We start from the raw sequence: 17705 nt of genomic DNA on the forward strand, positions 1-17705 counted from the left end.
CATTTGTGATTGAAAACATCCATGTTTTTCTAAAAGTGTCTTAAAGTGTAAAATAGCATCAACAAAATCATATTTTATTAAGTTTTCTCCATTTTTTTTAGTAAATAAACAAATTACAAAGTGCATAAATTAATTCAGGACAACACAGTAAGTAATGTTGCAGAAAAGACACTCTTACGTTTTTCTACAAAGTGGAAACTGAAGACTGTAGATACGAGAGAATCACCCACTTGATCCCACTCAGTCTCACTCCAATACCTTCTCCAGCCCTAGTAACCCTGTCTCCCACTCAGAAATATCATCCTTTCATCCATTCTGCTTTCTTCTTAAGCCTTCTCTTTAAAAACATGTTTAACTTCTTCTTCCGTCCCTCTATTTCACTCCAAAGTCATAGCTTTATCCCTTTAATTCTCTCCTTACTTCCTTCTCTCCTGCTGAGATGAAAGTTTGTCACAGGAAGTGACCTTGCACCATGTTACTGTGGCAACAGCCCATCTCATTGTAACTGAACTGACCTCTGACCCTTGCCGTTGTAATGACAGATGCAAACGCAGTACAGTGTAACAAAATGTTTCACTTGCAGCGCAAATACTGACTTCTCTAATCGTTCTACAAATAAAAACTTAAATCAGCGCTATAACGGCCTCCATTTGAACACACACACACGCCCTGAGTCTGCCCCTATTCTGCCATCACACACCACATCAAAGCAGCTTATTGCTGAGCAGTAAAAGTGGTGCAGTGGTTTGAATTTATTCCCTTCAGTCAGACGTTTATTCGCTGCTTCCCTCTCTTAATGAGCGTCTTACAATAACCCTGTCACTTACTGTGGCGAATTACTGCTACCTAAATGAGGGGTTGATGCTACGTCTGTGTGCATGTGTGTATGTGTGAGTGTTTCCATCTCATACTCTCTTCACCATTTAAAGCCACCTGTATGTGATTTAACGTCCCACATGGCCTTCCTCCCAAAGTACACTTTTACATTTTTACTATCCACCAAAAAGTGAGGGAGGGCAGAGAAGGAGAGGAGCTGTAATGATGGGCGAGGAGAAGGAGACGGAGCGATCAGAACGCAATAAAACGGAAATGAAAGAAGGAGGAGGAGAGAACAACACACTGATGGTGATAGAAGCAGAAGCCAAAAGAATATGTTAAGCCATAATTGACTTCTAAGTGCCTAATAAATCTGTAGCTTGTTTTCTTTTCCCCGTGATTTTGCAGTATTATAATTGTTTGGCACTTATTTAAAAACTTGCTTATGCTGACGTTTCGTTGCAGCTTGATGCAAGTTTCTCATGGCAAGCAAAGCTATTTTGCTACAGTTCTAAACAACATTAAAACCAATGAGGCTGCTTGTTTTACAGTTTGAAGCAAACACAGAGCACAAAAAGTAGCGAAATTCCTCTGTTAACAGCATATAGGAGTAAGGAAAGAAATCAAATCCATCTTGAGAAGGGATGGGAATGTCTGTATTGGATTGATGCCAATCCCCTGTGTAGATGACTTTTTTTTTACCCAAACCACAGTGGTGAAAAGATTTTTTTATCATTGTGGCTGAAAAGCAAAATGTTCAGTCCTGTTGGCAGTTTACATTTCTAGCCACCAATTACAATTTCACTCTTCTTCCCTACTCCTCTATGTCTCCATACACTACCCTGCAACACCCTTGTGATGAATATTACATGCAAGACACTGTAATTACTGTTTAAAGCACCAGTATGTTTGTTGAGCAAATATGATTTAAAGCTGAGTCAGTTTAAAACAGATTAAAATGAAAAGTGAGATTCAAAACATGTACAAAGACAGGCATAAAAAAAAAAATTAAAAAAAGGCAGCAGCCAGGAAAGCCATGTTTTGGATGAACTTCACTAAACTAAAAATATCCCACCAACCCACAGTTCAGCTCTGTCTGCCCTCCAGTTTATTGTGCGTGTTAACATGGCACCAGCTCCACTGTATAATACCATAATTCTATGTAATTTCTGGAAGTAGTTAAATGCTATTAAACTAACTACCACTTTTACTCCCATTCACTCAGTCTGTTGAAAAATTCTCCACGCGTGCCAACTGGTGCATGCCATGCATGCTGCATCTGTCTGAGAGAGTGTGCACATTTGTGCAAGTATGTGGATAATTCTGTAGGAGCCAAAGGTCACGTCAGCTTTCTGTGTCTGTAGGGATTAGTCTTTTTCTACAGCTGTCTGTTAACAGCAGACTGCTCTGCTTCTGTAGTGAATAAAGAGAAGACTCGTGTGTCCTCAGCGGTGTGTTTCTGGAAATGTAAACATGCAATATAAGAACAAAATGTCACAAAGTGAGATGCAAATATGGAATATATAAGTGTGTGGTAAAGCAAATGTATTAGAAGACTTGATGTAAGGTAAGCACTTCTAATACATAGATTAAATGGCCAGGATTAGCAGAAGATTAGTCATCACCTTTAATCCAACAGCAAAGTGCTGGTGGCAGCGATGGTAAGGTGGTGAATGAGAGCTGAGAACATATGAAAGCTTGTGTGTGTGTGTGTGTGTGTGTGTTTGTGTGTGTAAAAGGGGCACATAGGGGCACATTAGCGGTAGATCCTCCATTATTGCTCTTTCTCAGCAGGGGGCATCAAATCTCTGAAGTTGGGCGAACATTAGGTCACAGCCTGAGGTCGGTCGTTTCCAGGTCAAGTCTTCAGAGTCAGAACAGTGAAGAAACTGAATGAGTGTGACACCGCCTGATTAGAGCTGCAGGGAGAATGGCCACGTGGTTTTTCCACGAAAGCTTTGAGGGAGCTGGAAGTTTGAATGAAGTAAGAAAAGGCATCAGTTGGATATCTGTGTTGAAGTGTAAAGCTAGTGATCCGTCAACATCACTTTCTTAAATCAGTGAACACATCTTTGATTTTTTTTTTTGGAAACACAAGTCAGCAGTTCTGCTCATTGAGAAAACTAACTGAAAAAGACACCAACTTACAAGAAATAGATCCTCCTCACATGTAAGTCAACTAACAAAAAAAAAACCACAATCAGTCATCATAGACACTGAAGTACCTTCTCATTTAAAAAAAGCCAATTGTGAACATTTCTCCCCTCTATCTTCCCCTCTAGTCTTCAACAACTCCTTTTTCTTTTGTGTTGTGTTTACCCAACTTCTCTCTCTCTCTCTCTCTCTATCTCTATCTCTCTCTCTCTCTATCTCTATTTCTCTCTCGCCACTCCTCTTTGGTTGCCAGTAAATTCTGTTTATCAGAATATAATGCGGGTACTCCTCACTTTGGATCGATTATATTGAATTTATTGAATAAAACCAATCAGTCTTCTTCAAATGTCAAAAACAATAAAGTGAGTCATCAGTCAGAATCTTTGCAGATATCTACATGTTTGTTTGACGCTGCACGTGCAATGAATACCTCTTCCTGGAAATAAGGATGTACCAAAAAATTAATACTTTATCTAAGTAGTTTTCAAACCAGTAGGACTTTAAGAAAATCAAGTCCTTATAAAACATCCCTCTAGTAAGTTTTTCACCTTTATAGATTCTGTCATATCAAGTCATTTCATATGCATATGCAGTCTTGACAGGTTGCTACCAACAATCCTGAAACAGTAGTTCATATATGGCTACATAGCTTGGTAAACAAGATTATTTTTTACATTTGTGCTTACATTACATTAAGAAAGCAAGCAAAACTTCATTGACTGTTTTGTGTTTTCTTAACATGAGTGAAAATAAAGGCATGCCCTCCATCAATTCTCAGGGTTTAAATAAAGACTGGATGAATAAATGTAACGATTCCTCTTTTTTGTCCCCTTTTCCATAGACTGTAAATTAAATGATCAAAGCAAAATTCCAAGATACCTACCTTATATAACCATATATAAAGTTATCTAAATCAAGTTTTGTCTGCCAAGTGAGAAGGCATGGCTATATATTTCTACAAGTAAATTATATCATTGTTTACAATGAATCCAAACATCATAGGTCAGTATGAGAGTTGACATTCAACTCCTTCCCAAGAACAACAGGAGAATATTTCCACTTAAAGTGAGTTTGTCAAAACTTGTAAAGATTAAAGGGAACCTGGCATGATCATTTCCATTCATTCAATTCTCATTCTTAAGTGCTTCTAGATTAGACTTGCACCTACCAACAGGTGTTTCCATAGAGAGCTTTCTCATGAGGGACACGTTCTCTTGAACATGAGGGGATTTGAGTAAATGTCTTTTGATTGGTTGGAGGCCTGCTGAGGGGATCAGAGGCATAATGGTGATTCGTCCAAGCTTTGATTGGACTACTTTGACAAAATCACTGCTTTTGATCATAATCCAGCAGTATATAAGCCACAATATGATGGTGAACAGCACAGCAAACTTCCATACAAAGATCAGAGCAAGACATTTCAGTTTGGCATATCTGATTTATCTACTTGTAATAATGCAAAATTATGGGTTATATTGTCTTTCACTTCATCACCATGTTGTTGTTGTCTTTCACCCTGTTGATCTGGGCAGAAAACCTCCCAAAGGAAATATCAAGAGTGAAATTATGCTCACAATCGTTCCCATCTTTGCCTCCCTAAAGACTAAGTTGCTAATAGCTTCTGTTTATACACAAAGTGTGAAGTGTGTGGGAGATGGTAAAGGCATACAATGGCTGCCTGTGTGAATCGCTGTACGTCTCTGAGCAACAACCAAAGCAACTGCTCAGAAACATTGATATTTTCAGTTGGCAACGCAGCCACTCCTCCCGCAGAGCAGGTGGGCATGGCGTTTGGGCTGGTTCCTGATGTCTGTTGGCCATTTGCTCACTACTTGTCGTGGCTTGTGTTAGCTCCTCATTTCATCCATTCCTCACAGTAAATAATAAATAGCCACACAGTCTCATTCTGCAATAGCTTTATTCAGTATTTTGTAAGAGTATTGGGTGATTTTCAAGCTTATAATACACTGTTTACAACACTGAAAAAAAGCAAGAAAACAGGCAAAACTGAGTGAATATGTTTTTTTTTAAACCATAGCAAGACAAGATTAAAAAAAAAGAGAAGAAAATCCAAAACAGCTATTTTAACCTCACATTGAGAAGTTCTGCCTTTACATTTAAGTTTATTCACAGAATATCATTATTTTGTCCCCCACAGTGCTAAAGGATAAAACTCAGCATGTGCAGTTTTGGAGCGACAGCACAAAGACTGGCACATTTTAAAAAGTCATAAAGACCCTAGTGTGTTGTCTGAAAGTGACACACACCATGTCTTCACACACCAAAAAGTTGTTGTTATGCCCCCCATCTCCTCTTTCAAATAAGCTTAGGTGTTACTCCCAGCAGCAAAGTATGTAATAAAGCTGAATTGCTATGAGATAACAATAACAAATAACGTTAAATAACCTTTGAGCTGACACACAAGAGGTTAAAATGATAAAAAAAAAAATATGAGGGAGACAACAAAAAAAGAAAGTATCAACACTACATGTGTGCACAGATTGTAGACCTTTGCAGGAAAGTATAAATAAAAAAAAGAATAAAGAAATGGCTCAGTGTTGGCTCGTTCAGCTTGCCATGCATGTGTATGTGCATGTGCACGCGTGCCTTAACGCTCTGTGAATGATCAATTTGGGAATTTCATTAAACCCTGGGATCCATGTTGGGTGGAGAGAGCAGAATTAACTCTCATTGATTCAACCTTTTAAATCCACTCCTCCGCCTGAAAATCAATTACAGTTCCACTTCACCAACGTGTATCAGACATTATCATCTCCTTTATTTGCTATTGGAAGTCGGTGTTCAGCCTTGTAAAGCTGTGACAGATATGCTTACCACAGACACCCAGTCAAGCTCAATGAGATTTACTCTCAGTAACACCCTGCACACTGATCCTATCTGCACTGTAACGTGCATGCATGTGTTGGACATGTGTACGTAGCTGTGACCTCTCAGTCAGGACGCTGTGGGGTAACAAAAAACATTTCTACAGTATAATAATTCTGAACGAAAAATTATAAGTCCAGCAAGGAAAGTGTAATAAAGAAAATATAGTATATGTACTAGATAATATAAATCTTGCATAACCTAAATAAGTATCCTGGATGAGTTTTTTGTTCCAGACATTGTAATTGCAAATTTCCAAGAAAGACAGACACATTCAGTCCAGTCACATGACTTTCACAATAACTAGAATTGATGGCTTGAGGTATTTGTACTCTGAGAAATGAGAAAAGACTTTTATTCGTCTTAATTTTGTATTTCTGTTGCAGGTTTTATTATGCTACTGTGTTGCAAAGAACTGGCTAGAACAAAGGGGTTGATTTATTTTTTACAGAACACTAATAGGAGCCGAATCCCAGCATCCATGCTTAGTCATACTCTCTAAATAGTGCAGATAGAAAGTTAAAAGCAAAAATAAAGATCCACTAGATGGTAAAGTTTACCTGCAGGGGTAAACATTACATGTTAAACTACTTATTTGCCTTTTCTTTTTTACATTGAGCTGCACAGACCTAAATTGCTGCAATTAATCCTCATAATAAACAAAGTAAAGGGTGCTTGGTTGTGCAATGGTGATATGCAAATATTAGTTAAATACAAAGCAGCATGCTCTACATCTCTACATCTCTACATTCCCTGTGTTTAAACAGAACTCGGTGCGGCGGCTACGCTCATATTTTTTCCTGAAATTAAAAGCAACAATACATGACAGCTAAATGTAGCTTTCAAAGCGGAAAACGCAGGATGAACCCGCTAACCTACCACAGCTTATTCACTCCTTTAGTCACTGTTGTAATAAGTTATTTAAAATGTTCCTGCAACCAAGGTACACAGTGAAAGCATGAGGACGCATGTGATGTCACTTTTCTGCAAATTTTAGCTCAGTATCTTCAATTCCCCGTTAGTTAAAATGCAAACCAAGAAGCATAGTGATCATTTTAGATCTTTGTTGTACAACAGTTGCGCAATTACACTAGTCCTTCTGGCTGAAAATAGCAGGCAGTTGCAATCCTCATATGTTACTTAACATATCTAGGACCAGCTCGAGAAGAGTCAGCAAAGCCAGTTATGCAATATTTCATCTCACTTTATGTAAATTTGACACATGCACCAACAAATCCATGTCTTCCAAAAACATTCACACCCTGTAATATGCACACACACACACACACACTGTGTACATAGTGCCATGAAGCATATGAAGAGCGTTGACTCATAAAGCAGCCAAGCAACCACAGAGTCCACCGCATCAGACACAACTCATCTTTTCATTTGGAAAACAGATGGACACTCAACTCTCTGAGAGGAGGAAGGGAGGATGAGAGGAGGGCTGAGAGGAAGAAGAGAAAGTAAAAATGGCCTCAGATAGGGAGGAGGAAGAAAATGTTAAAGCAAGAGGGGAGAACAAGGAGGAGAAGTGTGAACTGGAGCGTGGGGGAGAGTGAGCGGGAGGAGGACAGAGAGAGCCAGAGGTTACTGAGCTGCAATTCTGGTTTGCGCCGCATTGATTTTAGGTGCAAAGATTGATGTTAAGGCATCGAACGGCTGCTTGCTTTGCCTCTTAACTTTTTTTCTCCCTTCACCCACCACCCCTTTAATATGTGATGATCATGGAGATGCAGGGAGGATGGGGGGATGACCTTTGCGTCGATCAGTTTGTCTTGATTATATGTTAACACTAGAGGAATTTAATCTTCCCAGTCTTTTACTCATAGTTGTTCAGTATAATAAGGGTATACATCCAGAATGCAAATGTCTATTATTGAAGGAGCAACGTCACCAACAATTCCTCCAATATGAACTACCACTTTTTAGGTAATTCTTGGTTCTGTTTGGCACATAAATTGAGGGAATACATGGGTTTGGGTTATATAAATAAATAACAATCAAGCAAATTGGAACAAATATGATTTGAAAATAGTAAATGTCGACATATTTTCATATCAAACTCTGCTTGATCTCTTGCTTCCATGAGCTTTATGTAAAATAGAAAAAAATTAAAAAAAATAAACAAACAAACAAAGAAACTATTGCCTGGATTTTTCACTTGAATAAAAATGTTACTATTGGTTTCATAGTCCAAATGGATTATTTTGAGTCATAATTCTCACTTCTGTGGTTCTCTCTAAACTGCAGTTTATGTGCTTTTCCATCAGAAAAGAAGGATTGCATTACAATTTTTTTTGAGTGCAAACATCCTATTCAGCTTCTAGCCATGCACAAACTGAATGGACGGACGGATGGACAGATGTATGGAAAGATGGATGGAAGGATTGATGGATGGAAGGATTGATGGATGGATGGATGGATGGATGGATGGATGGATGGATGGGTGGACGGATAACAACACTGGAGAAAGATTTATTTAGCTTTGTGTGCAATTTTTCTAATTTTAAAACCAACATTGCTCTGGATGCAGATGAATGGATATTCAGCAGTATCTAGGACTAAACATGTCTGAACATTGTCACAGTGCTCTGATCTGAAACATGCAGGGTCTTTTTTTTATCACGGGGAGTCACTCTTAACAGCAGAGTAAGAATGGGAAGCTTTCAATCCCAGATACAGTTGAATACTTTGGCATTTAGATGAAGAGGAAAGGGTCATCCTAACTGACAGCCTGCTAAGTATGAAAAGCCCAAGCAGGGCAGCACATCCAAGGGAAGCCAATATAAAGGGGAAAAAAAAGGAAGATAAGAAAGTCAAGTTTTAATGAGACTTCAGTGATTCAAAAGTCATTTTGAAAAAAAAAACACAAAATACAAAGTACAAAAATACACTAAAACTGCAGGTTTTAAGCAAAAGTCAGGATTTTCAGCTGATTAACCACATAGAAGACATAAAGTAAAACTTTTTTATGCACCCTATGACTTCTACTTCTGTGTTGATGTAAAAAAAAACTTAGAAAAAGGAGGAGACGTTCCTGTTTCTTGGTCTATTATTAGTCATAATACTGAAGCTGTATTGACAGAAGTGACGAAGAAGTAACTGAAGTGTAAACCTCGAGTGCATGACAGAGCTGCTACCATCACAACCAAAACCTTTAACATCAAAGAATAGATTAAGCTTCATGAATAAATAGGGGGAAAAAAGCTTTTATTTTTAAGCTACAATCCTGATTAAACTATTCAGATGATGATGTGCTTGGAGTTCAGTTGTTACAGTTAGCTGAAGAGTCTGAAAATTTCAGCACATCTTAGAGCTGATAAATGATTCAACCTTTGCTCTTCATACCACTTTTAGTCAACTCATTTTATGTCAATGAAAGATTTTAACTCTCTTGAATAGTGGAATATCTTTCAGGATTTTAATAAGAAGCACAACAAAAAGATCAAATACAGAGTACAGAAGCTACTATCTGTAAGAAACTAAATGTAACAACACTCATCTCTGGTGAAGTGAGGATGATGGAGCAGAAACAAACAAAAAACAAAAAAAAAACCACAACAGATTCTCCTCAAAATGCTCTCATCTTCCTCCTCCTTTCACCCTTTCGTCTTCCAACTCACCTTTACATCCCCGTCTGCCTCTCTCTCTCTCTCTCTTATGCAGCTGCATCAGACATCATGAAAGATTCACAGCTCTGCTCTTAACACCCAACCGAGGTCTTCTTTCTCTCTCTTGTTCTTTCTTTCACTTAAACCCACACACAACCCTGCACTCGTAGATCTGAGCATGTCCAGAAAAACAATGAAGCTACACTACCAGGAATCGTACGGATACCAAGAGAGAGCATGGGGGGGGGGGGGGGGGGGGGGGGTGCAAGAGTTACAGAGGAGCAAAGAGACGCTGTGGGTGTTTGCGTGAGTGTGTGCAAATGTGCGCTCGGTGTTTGGCGTTCCACATGGTGGCGCGTGCTGTGAGCGCCTGAGTGAGCATGTGATGTGTGACAGAAGACGGACGCTATCACTTTCCTTGCTCACATATATCCATTAGCATTCACACACACTGCAGGTTCCAAACCACTGTGTGCAGATGAGCCTGCATCAAGTTACACTGTGAAATACTCAGACTTGGTTCCATTAAACACTAAATTTTCTCATTTTTATATGAGAATTCGACACCTGGCAATGGATTGGTGAGCTCTGCGATGGACTAGCAAGATGTCCAGGGTGTACCCTGCCTCTCGTGCAATGATCACTGGGACAGGCCCCAGCTTCCCCGCGACCCCTAATTGGACACATGGTTAAGAAAATGACATGACTATGTTAGAATTCACTGTATTCTCTTGGCTAATGTAAAATTCTAATACAAAACAAAAGTCTAGACAAAATCTGAAATAACATTATGAACATGAAAATGAGCATTATGTGGTTTTTTTAAATAGATATCTATCACCACCAGCTGTTAATATTGATCAACCAAAAATAACAGCAGTGGATAGAAACACTTTTAGGATATTTTTAATTAATTTGGGCTCATATTGAACTGAAATAATAACTGGAAAATTTGAATTGCATTTCCACTCTTGGTGCTGTGTATCTAACATAAATTTTGTGCATGCAAGGTGCTGGCTAGACATCAACACTAATGACTCTAATGACTCCTAATGTAATGATAACTCAACCTAAAACATGTGGACTGTGTGCTGTGGGAAGCTCTGCACTCCAAAGATGAAATAACGTGACAGCTAATCAATATGTAGCATGTGTAGCTCGCACATAAAACCCACACAGGTGTCAAAACCTCCGTACACCTAATATGAAGTGAGCAGGTTGTATAGTCTGCTTCGGTTTCTAGGTGTCACTCGATCACATGGGTGTGTGCTGATCCACACAGACAAAGCATGTGTGAGTGAAGCTAAGCATCTTCACTGGAAAAGGTGTTGTCTTTCACTGACTTTTAAACACACTCACACACACATCCACGCTGTAGGATGAGCTAGTCTTTAACAATTGAGGGTGCAATGTGCAGGTTGAAAACCCTTGCAGGCACAAAAAACAGACATGCAAAGAGCAGCAAAGACAGCTTCCATTCATGTGTTTCACATTGTGTTAAAGCTAAAGGACAAAAGATGGGAGCTAAGACTGAAGATAATAGGCTTTTCAAAAACTCCAGATAGGAATTCAAAGCATTTGTTTTTTAGATTACACACATTTTAGTAAAACTGCACCATACCAGAAAAAACTGACATTGGGATTTTTTTCTAACTATTTGACATATTTTGCAAATTTTCAGATACATAGAAATAGTACTTTAAATGATGCAGCATGTCTGCCATCTTGTTTACAATAAACCTGGACTGATCTTACTACTTATTGTGAATATTATGAGTCTGGTTGTTCTCTGTATTTGAGAGTTATTCTGGTTATCTTTTATTGATTGCTTTGATTCTGCTGGCTCCTGAGTTCATGCTTTGTTCTCTAATGTGCAAACTTGTTTTACCATAAAGGCATGTTTATTGCCATTAGGAATAAACAAATCTGTGTGTCAGGTATCCTTGAAATTGATTAGAACATCAAGTTCATTTGCCTCCTACACTGCAGGATGTGCAATGAGACTATTGCACACATGAACATTGCAATAATGATGCTCAAATGATATATTGTGCACCTCCACATTTTAGTATGTTAATCATGTCACGTGACCATTTGTAGACTTAAAATTAAAAATGTAAGACAGGGATGTAGAATGGGAAGAGAACACGGCTCTCTTTGCCCGTCTGTATCCAGTGCTCCTGACTCAGTGATGATGGGATGGGATGTCCTTAACATTTTAATCTTCTCTGTTCTTCTCTGTTGATTGCTTTGCTTCGACTGAATCTGCCCATTTGCATGACAACAATGCGGTAGTAACTGCTACAGTATAGGGAGTAGTTCAATATGCAATTGAAAATTACATCATGACTAGGCACACAGACTGCAATGCCCCCCCCCCCCCCCCCCCCCCCAAACACACACCTGTTTACCAATATATTGATAACAACTTTCATGCCAACACTTTGCTTTACGTGTATTTTGGCATGAAACAAAATGTGAGGTTAATAGAATTTTGATTTGATAATGGTGCTTAATCTAAAGTCAGGAGATATTTGTGGAATGTAAAACTCGAACTGGAAAGTTTGCAGGATGCCTAGACATTAAATCAAGTCAGGAACCGACAGAACAATTTTATGTTACGATCATGCTGCAAGTGTTTTTACTTCAAGTCATAGAGGTTGTTTGATCATACTCATTTACGCCACAGATAACGGCATCATGTAATATATTGCGCCTACAAGAGGCAGCAGGGAAATAAAATTCATAAGCTTTTCCACAATGGAGCAGACATCATTGTCAAGTTGTTTGTTTAACAAGTCACAAAGTCCTCATAAGGAGGAGGGGGAGTGAGGTGCTGGTGTGCTCTCTGCTCTCAAGCAGGGGACTTTGTGTGACATGAAATCAAGACTAATATATATTTTGTCAATCATGCAACAGCCCTTGGTTGGGTTTTGTTAGAACCACTGCTTTAGATAAAATTATAAAAGAATCATAGTTTTAATCAAAATACATTCTTTTTACACTACAACCCTCGCCTTTCATTTACGAAGTACACAGTAAGATGTTGTTACGACTGTGGTCGTTATGTTGCGTGTGTGTATGTTTTAATTGTAAATACTTTTGTGAATAGGTGTGCTAGCGACGACAAATGCAATGTAGCTTTCCTAAGATTGCCTGAGAAGACGGGTCAGGGTGTGATTGGCCGCTCTGCTGTTCAAAAGGAGGAAGAACAACGCGCCTGATTGAGGGCTCAGAGGGATGAAGCGCATCATCCTTGACATTGTATCCGGCTGGCAGAGTGACTTTCTTGTTATTGCAAAGAGTAATTGTTGACCAGAAGTGAGCTACGTCTTTTTGTTTAAGTTTTCTCCTGTTTTTGTTACTTAGGGAGTTAAGAACCTGTTTTTGGCTTTCATATTTCTTTTTTGGACCAGGTAAGTTTTATTGGGAGCATATAGGATTTGTTTTGTTTGTTATTCAGGCATTTGCTCACTTTAAAATTTATTGAAACATCTTATAACAGATTTGTTTTTAAATCATTGATTTTTTTGTTAAATACCCTTCAAGTTGTGAATAAATACAAGAGTTTTTCATTTAAACTTTTCCCTGAGAGCTCGTCTGATGCAATTTGAAGGATGGTATTTTTATGTTGCATTCAGGAACCCCTAGACTGGGTGTAGCAGATGTAAATACAGCGCATGACAACAAAACACCATTATTTTCTGATTGGCCACAGCAGTACCATTATGTGGTTTGGGTTGAACATTAAAACTACTTGGACAAAAGTAGAAAGCAATCATGGTTTGAGCTAAAATACGATGCCTCAGTTATTAGCATTGAGGCCATTTTTACCATTTATGTGCAGTTGCTCACATAACCATAAAGGTTGCATCTTATTTGAACTTAATTAAAGTCAGTATCTGCATGCTGGAGATACTAGGGAAAGAGGACAGTCAAATTAAGCTGTTGTTAACCTTTTCTATGTTGTACTCTGCAAACAACATTAATTGTAAACAATGCCTGAATGGCAACAGCTGGGTTTTGTCCAAAGTCATTAGGAAAGCGTTTGCTCCTTTAAGTGTGAGTCTGCTACACACACACACACACACACACATGAAAAAAGAGGAAGGTCACATAATCAAAACATCTACTCATTCATTCATTCATTTTCCGAACCGCTTATTCCTATTCAGGGTCGCGGGGAAGCTGGAGCCTATCCCAGCCGGCTTTGGGCGACAGGCAGGGTACACCCTGGACAGCTCGCCAGTCCATCGCAGGGCCACACACAGAGAGACGAACAACCACACTCATGCTCACACTCACTCCTAGGGGCAATTCAGAGTGACCAGTTAACCTAACATGCATGTCTTTGGAAGGTGGGAGGAAGCCGGAGTACCCGGAGAGAACCCACGCATACACGGGGAGAACATGCAAACTCCACACAGAAAGGCCACTGACCAAACCAGCCAAGGATTGAACCAGCGACCTTCTTGCTGTGAGGCCACAGTGCTAACCACACTGTGCAGCCCCAAAGCATCTACTGATCTGCAAAATGCACCTAGGTATAATCATAGTATAAGAAATAAAATAAGATGAGATGGATGCAGCTAATTCATCTTCAAATAATGATCTTTTGGCTACAATTTGGTTTTCTTTCAGTAAAAGAAGCAAAAATTCATCTTCGGTTTTCTCATTACACAACTGTTGCAACGTATCCTGCTCTTAAGCATCATCATTATATAAATACGCAGAAATTCACTTCAGTTGATAGTTGAACTAAAAATACAGTATAACGTATACATGCATCATACACACACACACATATATATATATATATATATATATATATATATATATGTATCATGGCATTGCATTGCTAGAAGATGCCTCATCTGGCAATGTTTGCATGTCATTTATATACTTTAAAGCTTTTATGATGTAAGATGGTCTACAGTCCGTTACATGTATTTTACATTTTACAAGAGAAACTGCGCACACAATACCAGCTTGTTCTTTCCAGCTTGAAAGTTATGTATTCAACCAATTAACATAAAAATGGAAATGAAAAGCATTCACTTCTCAGTGTTTATCTCTGTAGTTAAAGATAGCTGTTGCACTATCCTCCACACAGTAAATATACAGAAAGGGTATCAAACCTAATGACTGAGAGGGTAACTCTCAGTCGTTAAGTTCTCTCTTGCAGCCTTTTGTAGTAGGACTGGGCAATATGACCAAAATCTCATATAGCTCATTTTATATTCCCATAAGGAGATACATAACAATATAAAATAGTTTGTGTAATTTTGTGTCAGTTATTAGTTATTTGTCAGATGTCCTTGGCAACGGCAGCAGTGATCTTCCATCTGTGGGAACTATGGCCGTATGGCCGTATGGTTGCAGCGTTTGCATCTGGAGTTTATTATGAGCACTTTCGCCACCACTTGACACTGCTTTTGCAGCTTTTGCTCATTGACTCTGTTCTTTATGCTGTATTCTTTATCCTGATTCTTGCACAGGCGATAAAATGAGTTAGTTGTGTCGGAGTCCGTTGTTGTGACTGTGAGATAGTCTGTTGTCGGTTCCACGTTGGTCTTTTTATATCCAAACCGCATCCATGCGACAGAAATTTCCCTCTTTTATGAACAAGCTCATCAGTTTTGGTTGGGTGGTTAACTTTTAGTAAATGACCCTGCTCTGAAACGCCACCGTCTTTCTTCATGTTTGTTTATATATTGCAGCATGCATGCCATAAAATGCATCTTGATGTAAAATACTGCAGCAAAGCTTCTCATCATGCCGTAAACGATCGAGCCTCTTAGGACATATCACCTATAGTCCTTGTTCTGAGGAATTTTTGTGTCTGTCTCCATCATTTGGTTCATAACTGGTTGTTTCAATGAGTTCTGGGAACTCTTGCTCAAAGTTCAGAGTACAGGGCAGATCAAGCTCCAAGTACCTGAAGCCTTGTGTTTGTCATCATGAGTTGTAATGGGAAAAAAATGAGAGAGTCACCCTGGGTGTTGTTTGTGAGGCCTTAACCAAGACCTTCTGACTCACTTGCTCCATTTCTGTTAACCTGCCTCACTATCTATTTTTTTTTTTTTTTTTTTACTTCTCTCTTTTCCTCTTTAGCTTCCCTTTTATCTGCAGTGGTCTATCTCATTCAGACACTCACCCACGTACACACACACACACACACATCCAATATTAATAACTCAAGCCTGGATGGGAGCATTTTCGTTGACACAACACAAAATGACCTTCAGATTTTTCACAGCGAGCACACACCTTAAACTCCATTCGCTTCGTCTTCCTTTTTTGTAAAGCTCCTGCCTTCTGTCTATTGTTAGGTGAAAAATGAGAAGAGACACTGAAAGACAGATGATTGCCTTAAAGGGAAAACACAACTCAATTTCATTTTCCTCATGGCCGAGACATTTTAATCGGTATTTGTGGATGGTTGTAGTCAAAGAAAATGATGGAGAGACTTTGGTGTTAAATGAGACTAACTGAATCCCAGTCTGACTGATTACTTGACTGACTGGGTAATTGACTGATTGATTAAACGCATAATTGTCTGAACACTTCGATAGCTGATTGACAAGACAGAATCCAGGAAAGAAGCAAAAGTGACTCGAAACCATTCCCTCCTTCGTTTAAATCAACAGCGGTATATCTTGGGAGCTCTATAAGCCACAGAAGTTATTGCCCAAGGCAACGTTAAATTATTAGTTTATGCAAATGTAACAGAAGGCCATTTCAGCATCTCCTCCTGAGTCACACACACACATGCACACACCACGCCACACCTGCAGTCCACAACAAATCAGACAATCAAAACTGCCCAAGGATGCATAACTGTAACTAAACAGCCAAAAGCAAAAGCAAGTCTCCTCTGCTGTATTTTCTGTTTAATTTTGTTCACACCTAAAGGCGTAAAAACCAGCAACCAACCATAAATATGAGAAACAGCTCCAAAGACACCCACCTGCAATTCTGTCCTCCACAATGAAAATACAAAAGACTACGATAGGGATGTGCAGGACTGCTTGGGAGACAGTTTACTTGTGGTGTTTGGTAAAAGTACAGCATGAGGGTCGAGAGATGGGCTAAACCAATACACAATTAGACATATGAACTGAACCTTGATTAGGAACAAAAAAAAACAAGTAATTGTAATATATAACTTGGCTTTAGGTGGAGTATCCCACATTCATAGTACACAGCAGCACTTTTTAAATAAACATGAGAAATTATCTTCTTTAAATATCATTCAAAGTAGCTATGTATATCAAATAAGTATTATGAATGAAAAATACCAGAAGAATTCCAACACAACAAGGCAAAGCCACAAAAAGCTGTAAACCACCATTTCATATCATAATTAACAAAAGCAAGCAGGTCGTTTGAATATGACTAAACTTTAGTTGTCTGCTGAAAACTCACCAGAGATCTCGGTCTGAGGTACCCCTGCCAGAGTGAACCCTTTCCCGGTGTAGAACTGGCGCAGGTCGGAGCAGCTTCTGTCCGCCCCAGCCACCGGGCCCGGTGCCGCACACAGACACACCACAGCACACAGGAGCACCGGAGCGCGCATCTTCTGTCTCCTGACTTGTACTCCGTTTCCTGGACAGGAGTTCTTAAATAAAAATCCTTTCAGTGTTTTGCTGCAGTTTATGTATTTTAAAGAGTTTGCAATGTGGCAGAAGGAGCAGCGTGTCCCGTTCAAACCGCACAAAGCTCCGGTGAACACACACTCACACTGCCAGACAGGAAAGGGCTGTCCGGGCGGTTTCTGCGAGAGACGCGGATGTGGGTGTCAGGTACACCCTGCTCCTCTTCTTCTTCCTCCTCCTCCTACTACTTCTCCTCTCCTCCTCCTCTGTGCCGCTGGTTGTGAGCTGCGGAGATGTTGGAGACAAAAGAGGGGGGAAAGGAGAGCGCAGGTGTCGCTCAGTCAGCTGCTGCAGATCTGCGCTCACACTACCGCTCCATGGTTGGGAAAAGCAGCCGGTTTAAAAGCAACAAAAGAAGCCAGTCCCTTACTTGGTCCCTTACCCTTACATTACCAGAAGGAGAACTGTTCAGTGACTCTCTTCTTTCCAGTGTTTTTGGGACAATGAAACGTGCGCTGGTGGGAGTGCGCAGCAGAGTGCTGATGCTTTCTCTCTCTCTCTCTTTGTGTGTGTGTTTGTGTGTGTGGGTGCCGGCACATATGTGTGTGTTCTGCTGCAAAGACGCTGGGCTAAACAA

At 39.5% G+C, this 17705-nt stretch overlaps 1 protein-coding gene across 1 annotated transcript in view; it reads right to left on the reverse strand.

The window, feature by feature from the left end:
• gpc1a (glypican 1a) overlaps nt 1–17049 on the reverse strand; it is a gene marked incomplete at both ends in the record, with an annotated part of 39068 nt that extends 22019 nt beyond the window's left edge. The window contains one exon of the mRNA XM_079244751.1: nt 16899–17049. Within this exon, the coding sequence (XP_079100877.1) occupies nt 16899–17049 (151 nt within the window). The remainder of the gene's footprint in view (nt 1–16898) is intronic.
• Nucleotides 17050–17705: the final 656 nt, after the last annotated feature.

The sequence above is a fragment of the Telmatherina bonti genome, assembly GCF_933228915.1.
Source record: "Telmatherina bonti genome assembly, chromosome: 8".
Classification (NCBI taxonomy): Eukaryota; Metazoa; Chordata; class Actinopteri; order Atheriniformes; family Telmatherinidae; genus Telmatherina; species Telmatherina bonti.